Genomic DNA, 7,699 nt, shown 5'->3' with positions numbered 1-7,699 from the left:
AGCTGTCAAATATTTTGAAACCGTGATTTAAAACTACCATGGTCTAAAATTATCTTCATCTTACAAAATTCCGTTCGATTCGATTACAATGAAAACACTTTCGGCCATGTAAAATCTACGCACACGGATTGCTTATCACTCGAATTAAAAGAAAAACGGAGCACTTTGGATTATAACTTTGACAAAACTCTGTACAGTAGACATCGCTCATCGTTAATGTTAAGCAGAACGACGAGTTTCTGTATTTTATGAAGAACTCCACATCCAAGGTAGGGAACTTTTTTTAGGGTTCAGATATACCCGTAAGTAAGCTAGGCACAAAAATATGTACTGTCGCACCTAGCTTACCAGTTTTTCTGTACAGTCCGTGCTATTCGTATCGTGCGTCTATTGGTATAATTATATTTCTTTCGCCGCAGCTTCCTGTTTCCCTCTAAATATTATTATTTACACTAGTTTTGCACTACACGAGTGTTTTATTCCACACAACCCCTCAACAGTTAAAAGTCTCCGTCACGCACCAGTCGTTGTCGTCTTAGCACTAGTTTACGACTCAAGGATTTCAAGGAGCAGTGAACTGTCCTTGGAATCAAAGAAGGCTCCACAACAAAGCGACCCACGCGCTAAACGCTCATCTTTCCTAAATGATGCACAATGCATCGATCGAGCATTACACCAATTTTGCACTCGCGCGTATTAACTACCGGCCACTTTCTGGAACGGTATTTTCGCATGAAAAAATGATAAGACGGTAACGAGTAGCTCGTAAGTTACCCAAAGGCACGCGATCACCGACTCAGCCTGCTCACACAAGGAGAAATGGGGACAGCCACCCTCTCCCCGCTTGTCGCGATACACACCGGCTTTTCGCTGAACGACGTATTACCACCACTTCGGCGTTATCCTCCCCGATGCTCTTCGGTAGTGACGGGGTGCAAAGTAGGGGAATAAGGATTTTGCTGAGGATTCCAAGCGGAGCGCAAAGGGTGGTCACTTCTCTTTTTAGCTACTCGCCGGCTACGCTGGTGGGAGACAAGTCTTCATCTGTTTACATTGCACTAACTGCAGAGTGAAGACCTGTCTACGCGATCTCGATCTACGTTTCCTTAACGACTCGCCGTGTGATTCTCGCGGGAAGTGCAAAGTCTATCTGAACCTGAGTATTTGAAACCCAACATGCGCGCGGAGGAAACTGATGATCTGTGTCTGAAAATTACTGCCACGTCTTTAAAGATTTTAGGGCTATGGGCAGCGAGAAACAAAACCGAGAGAAGGAACAGGTTGATATGGTTCGACATAACAATGATAATGATGTTAAACACTTTCCAATTCGAAATGTATGAGTTTGTCTATCACTGGGGCAGGTCCTTAAAAGTAAGTGCTATATTGTCATCAGATTACTTTCTAAACGAGATCACTTTGAAATAGTATCACAATACGAAAAATTATGAAAATAAACGTGTCGCATAAATTAGACAAATCCGCATCTTTTCTATAGTATGTCTAATTTTAAGATTATTTACGAGATTTCTTACGAGATATATCTGTGACGGTAGGTACAATAAAAACGTTGAATTATGTATTTGCTGGAAGAAAAATTCTGAGAACGGCTTCGACAGATTCGAAAAGATAATAGAATTTAGGAATACACTAACAGACAGTACCAGATACGGTTCAATACCGATTGATTTATGATTTAAAATTTATATTTATTATTAACTCCCGTTAATATTCGGACACTGTTCAAAACGCGATAACTTTTTTAGAACTAGACTGAAAAAGTTGAACATTTTTAGATGTTGCAGGTCTACTAAAGCACTATTTTACTCAAGCATAGATAGAATGCTTTCTTATATTTTGCTATTTGGAATGACAAAACTTTTCTCATCTTTTAAATTTTTTATCTGAGCCCATAATGAAAACTTCAAAAATGTACTTTGTAAATCTCGGTAAATTATACGCATTATAGTATGTAAAAAGCGTTAAAAATTGCAGAATTCTCATATTTAGTGGTCGAAAGTGTCAAAAATGGGAACGAAAGTACTATTTTTGTGATCTTTAATTGTTTACAGCTGATATTTGTGGAACGTATATTTATGAAGGCGTTCCCCTGCACTGGAGATCTAGATAACTTCGTGGAAAACTGATAGGCTGGATGGTTCCTCGAAATTATGCTCGCTGACGCAACGGGGTGGCATGGGGAACGTGCTAGCGGTTTTCGAGGACGCGGCACTCTCTCCCAGTTCTTTGAGACGAGCACACGTGAAGTCTTGAAGAATCCATAATCAACCGAACCATATATTCGTATTATTAATAATTAGAAATAAAGACTATTCTATTTCCCAGCTAAACAACCGTCGAATCTCTTACGACATATTAGAGGTCAACCGATTTCATATAATTGACCGAGATCTACAAATGTAAAGAATAAAAATGTCTAGAAGCAAAGAATGAGTGGACGTATTTTTAACGAGTGTTGTGTTACGAGCCGAGGGCCACTGCACACGTGGCCGGAGGTAAATGAGTTTGTGCGGATATTTTGAAAGGAATACGTGGACTGGGCGATGGCTCTTTCATCACCGGGTCGCCACTTAGTAGGATAAGGTTTCACGGACTGACCGTTGCCCCTTTCATTAACGGGTCGCCACTAGGTGTAGGGATGGTTCACGGGACTGGCCGTTGCCTCTTTCATCAATGGGTCGCCGCTAGGAGAAAATTGCGTGGACTGGCCGATGCCTCTTTCATCACCGGGTCGCCACTAGATAGGGAATGCGTGGACTGGCCGTTGCCTCTTTCGTCAACGGGTCGCCGCTAGGAGGAAATTGCGTGGACTGGCCGATGCCTCTTTTATCACCGGGTCGCCACTAGATAGGAAGTTGGTTTCGTGGACTGGCCGATGCCTCTTTCATCACCGGGTCGCCACTGATTGGGTAATGGGGTTTTGGATTGATTCTAATTGGTCTCGTAACTTCAAAGAAATATTAATAGATACACCTCGAGCGGTAAAGGTGTATCTCTGTGGGATCGTTACCAACAACTGACTCGAACTGGGAAATGGAATGAAATAAACTTGTACACTGAATTGCAAGTAAAAATTAATATAATCTAACAACTTCAGTCTATTACAAGTGCGTAAGTGTAGTGTAAGATTCGCGATAATCCTAAGACAGGCTCCCTGGTTTACGCACCAAGTCGGCGGGGGTTAACTGTTGCTCGAAGGAGAACTCGGCTCGATCTTGCTACGTCTCGCGTCGCGATTTGACTTGAAACTGCCCGATGAGAAGAAAAATCTTAGCCCTTTTATACGCGGCTGAACTAGAATATTTGGTGGTGGGGACTGGGCCTACGTGACTAGATCATCCCGCGGATGATACAGTAACATGTGGTCCCAGCCCTTAAACAATGTCCAGTTGGTCTTTACATTATGTAATGATGGTGACTTCTTTTTTTGAATGATTTGAGTTCTTAGTGTAGCGATAAGCGGTGAGTGATCAGATGTGAGATCGAGAGATGACTCTATACTTAAATCGTGTTTCGTAATATTTTTAATAACACAGAAGTCAATGACATCTAGAGTTTTTCTTCTATCTGTTGGCCAGTAGGTGGGTTCTCCGGTAGATAGTGGATATAAGCTATTTTCAAGCATACTTTCGTACAGTTGTTTGCCTTTCGGGGTGGGGGTACGTATTCTGGAACCCCACCAGGGGTGTTTCGCGTTTTAGTTTCCATCAGCTATGAATCTTTCTCCTAATGTTTTAACACGTTGACACCGGCGCCGATATTCACGATTTTATCTGTGAGTCGGCGCCCGAAATTTACAAAAATTAAATAATTATGTTAAGTTTATAATATTGAATTTCTATGTTTTTACTATTGAATATCTGTTTATAATTTTCACATAAAATAACATAAACCTATTTTGTAGTATCTATTTTGTGAAATGCAAGCAAAATAAACAAATGTACGCAGCCCACGGGTCTGACACGTATGACCCACCAAGTGAGTCAAGCCGTCGTCAACGTGTTAAACCAAGCTGAATATTCTTCTTGGTTAATAGTGTGCTTCAGGGGACAGTATATTGCTGAGAATGTGATTGGGTCTTTCCAATCTCTCACCGTTACACTTGTTGCTTGCAGATGTTCTGTATTATATTTTGCATTTTCATAGTGATCTATTATACTTTTCATAATAGCTGCAGCTCCTCCGTGTGCAGTTCCGTCTGAATGTTGGGTATTATAAATATTATATTTAGGTATTTTAAGGTAGCTTTTCTTTGTAAAGTGTGTTTCAGATATGTACATAATATCTATGTTATTTATTTCCATAAATAATTTTAGTTCTTGGCTTTTTTGAACTAGTCCGTTAGCATTCCATATTCCTATTTTTGAAAAGTTCTCCATTTTTTTTTTATTAGTTCAGTTTAGCCATCATGGCTGATAGGATGTTGAGCATTGTGTCCATTCTATCAATTAGTCTGGACATCATATCCTCGAGTTTGTTTCTATTGCTTTGATCCTGTATTGACAGAGTTTTATTCTGAGCTAGGTCCTGATTGATTTGTTGTGTATTTATTTCTTGTTTGTTTCTTTTTACCTTATCTGCATATTTGATATTGTTACGACGGAAGCTGTCGATTGCGAAGATCGAGAGAAGTTGGCCGTCGGATCGATATGGCGGTTTCCGGCCAACGAAGTTGTTGAATGAGAAGCGAGACGAGAGACTCTCTCGAGCTGTCAAAGCGAGAGGACGTATACTCCCAGATTCAGATATATTGTTATTAGTGTTAATTGCCGTTGTTAATTGTGAATAAATAAAGATTATACGGGATGCCGCGACGGACGTTGAGACCGCGCAACAATATTGTGTTGTCTAGGATTAGGTGCTGGTCTTTGCTGTCCCTCTGATCCATTCTCCTTTTTTTGTCTCAGTGCAGGGAATAGTTTATTTACTAATTGTTACTAATTGAACCAACACAGTTGCAACACTTAACTTCTGCTTTTCTCTCTTTCCATGTGCAGTGTTTCGTTAAGTGCAGCCCAGCACATTTTGCGCACCTAGACTTTTTATGGCAATAGTTTTTGGTGTGATCATAATTTTGGCAGTTCATACATTGAGGTATCTCACGTTTTTCGTATGAAGGTTCAAAATTTACTATTGTATTTAAGAGGTTTTTAATTTCGCATATATCTTTCTTATTCTCTTTAGGTTTTAGTTCAACGAAGAACATCGACAATTGGTGTTTCGTTTTTGAGTGTTTTATGTTAGAAACGATTCTTACAGTGTGCCGCTTTACTTTCAGCTCTTCCTTTATTTCGTCTATATCTGTAGTTGGGTGAACTCCTTTAAGGACTACTCTAAAGTAACGATCTTCCTTTCTTTGGTATGTGTAACAGTCTGTTTGTTTTTACTTTAGTGCAGTTATAATGGGTAAATATTTCTCTGTATTTTTTTATTGGATTTCAACTTGATTATTACTTAGAACTTTTAGAATATAATTATCTTAAGCTATTGTATCTAGTAGCTTTTTGAGCGGTGTTATGTTTTGTACCCCATTTACGAAAATAGGAGGTGATTTTTGGGACTCATGATAGGATGTTATAATATTGTCATGATCGTTGTCAGTTTCTTTTGTGTTAACGGTTCATAGCGATTTCATGTACTAATTGGTTAATTCAGCCAATAGTTTGGTATTGTTGCTTGTTTTTTTAATTTGTTAATACCAGTTTCCGGACTATTTCTTGCACGCTTTGATTGTCTCGTTACCATTCCATTTTTAGAGGGGGAAGAGGGGCTTTTATATTCCATTCTAGTCCGGTTAATTAGGTTGATTCCTTTAATTTGAATCTTATTTTGTACATGGGTAGTCTATGTGTGGACGCGACACCGGTGACTCACCTCTCACGGTCACACCGGCCACACAATAATAATACACTTATACGCTTAGACGAGGAGTGAACAATAACACGTCCGTCAGCGACTAAAGTTCTAATCTATTCTTTTAATAAACCAACATTCAGATTTCGTGAAATTAATATTTTTCTTTAGAAACGCCGGAACCTGCCATTACTTAAGTAGCAGAATCTTTATTACACTTTCTTGTGCATTGTTTAATGGATTTATAATTCTAATAGATCTCCTTTATTCTGGTTCATAGAAGGTATCGATGGTATCCGTTCGAGAAATTTTGCGACATTTATTTCGTGATGTGTAGAAATTAATATACAATTGAATACTAGTTAATTGAAGTTACGCATCGCAGAAGATATTGAGTTTCCTTTCTCGTGTTGATAGGTTGTCACGTTTTACATGAGTGCCTTTTACTACTGTTGCGTGGATAATTTCATATGCATCGCAAATTTTTATTCGACTCCACAGTTTCATATACTACAGTACAGATTCGAAAACATAGGGAAACTGAATCAGTAGGAGACCTATACTGAACTGTCGGAACATATTCCATACTATTACACGAACAATTGTCATGCAGTTTTCAAAGACTGTGTTCAACGTCATCAAAAACTAATCCATTATTGCGACGATGTGGAGAAAACATTCTCGTTAATTGGGCTTGCACAAGTATTGACTTTCAGTCTCATTATATGCGTTGGTGGATGATACTTGTTTCTGTTGGTTAGTATGCCTAAGATCCAAAGTAATATCATTAATTTGTGATCCTAATAAGAATTTAAAATTGTCGCTGTTGCCCTTTCGTCACTGACTATACATATACTAGAATTTGAATCTTCGCGCATGATAAAAATTATCTGTGTTAGTTGCAAGAAATATGAGCAAAACAGCAAAGTATTTCCTGTAATCGTTTTAAGAGATGAAAAATCATCTAGAACTGTAACAACTCAATTTCCCCTTAAACGTGTAAAAATCCGTAGTTCACTGATTACCGAGAAGGAAAGAAGGTATAGCTTTCTTTGTTTTAATAACAGTACCGAGTTAAAATGATATACACTTTTTATAAGCGTACAACATCCGCAGATTACTTGATTACACCCATTTCTAACTGTATCCTTAAGCGACTTTACCAGTGTTTCTTATTCTCGCAATTCTTTTATAGAAAAACATGGAAGTATCCAATTACATCAGTTACTCCAGCCACACAACGGGTTGCTTGATACAACTGTTTATGTTCAGCTACAGCTGCGATAGATTGTTAAGAGAGAGCGAATGGGTATCCGAATCTGCTTACAATATGCAATGGATTGTTTTACCATACGATAAAGGTGAGAAAATGTTGCGGCGTGATTTGAGGATGGTCGTAACAAGAGCAAGGGTGCCTTGCTGCTTGACAGCCGGTGGATTCTCTGTCATCAACCTGGAAACATTTTCGACGGTAATCGTTTAACTTGTGCAGAACGCAAATAGCGCGTCGTGCAAAGAATATTTGTGTCAAACGGACAATGAATCCACTTCGATGGAAAAAATCATTGCAACGTTGCAAACGAGTAATATCTTTTATGAAAAACAAACAACGAAGCTGTTTTTTAACTGTATCTTTTACAGGTTATTAGTACGGCCGCGTCGTACTTGACAATCTTGAGACATTACTAACACGGAAATTTGGAATGCATCTTAAATGGTACTGGATTTTGGAGTAATTTACTGGGAGAATATAGTTAATCAATAGTTTACGCGCAGCACATAACAGATTTTAACATTCAACACAATAACGACTACGACAACAATG

The 7,699-nt window shown here is 38.7% G+C and overlaps 1 protein-coding gene across 1 annotated transcript; it reads left to right on the top strand.

The window, feature by feature from the left end:
- Positions 1 to 4,429: 4,429 nt before the first annotated feature.
- Positions 4,430 to 7,646, top strand: LOC144467677 (odorant receptor 13a-like). The gene is made up of 4 exons (XM_078176576.1): positions 4,430 to 4,493; positions 6,488 to 6,603; positions 7,070 to 7,345; positions 7,516 to 7,646. Exons 1-4 carry the CDS (start codon positions 4,430 to 4,432, stop codon positions 7,561 to 7,563), a joined length of 504 nt encoding a protein of 167 aa, XP_078032702.1. The 3' UTR covers positions 7,564 to 7,646.
- The last annotated feature ends 53 nt before the right edge of the window (positions 7,647 to 7,699 follow it).

The sequence above is a fragment of the Augochlora pura genome, chromosome 3, assembly GCF_028453695.1.
Source record: "Augochlora pura isolate Apur16 chromosome 3, APUR_v2.2.1, whole genome shotgun sequence".
NCBI classification, from domain to species: Eukaryota; Metazoa; Arthropoda; class Insecta; order Hymenoptera; family Halictidae; genus Augochlora; species Augochlora pura.
Note: the sequence above shows the minus strand (reverse complement) of the source record. Positions and strands in the feature narration are given on the sequence as shown.

Bases quoted from the DNA above. Each gene is read 5' to 3' on its own strand.
- LOC144467677 (XM_078176576.1), top strand. From the start codon at position 4,430: ATGGCTGATAGGATGTTGAGCATTGTGTCCATTCTATCAATTAGTCTG. The intron at 4,494-6,487 runs GTTTGTTTCTAT...ATTGTCATGCAG, and splicing joins TCTGGACATCATATCCTCGA to TTTTCAAAGACTGTGTTCAA. The intron at 7,346-7,515 runs GTAATCGTTTAA...TATCTTTTACAG, and splicing joins ACCTGGAAACATTTTCGACG to GTTATTAGTACGGCCGCGTC.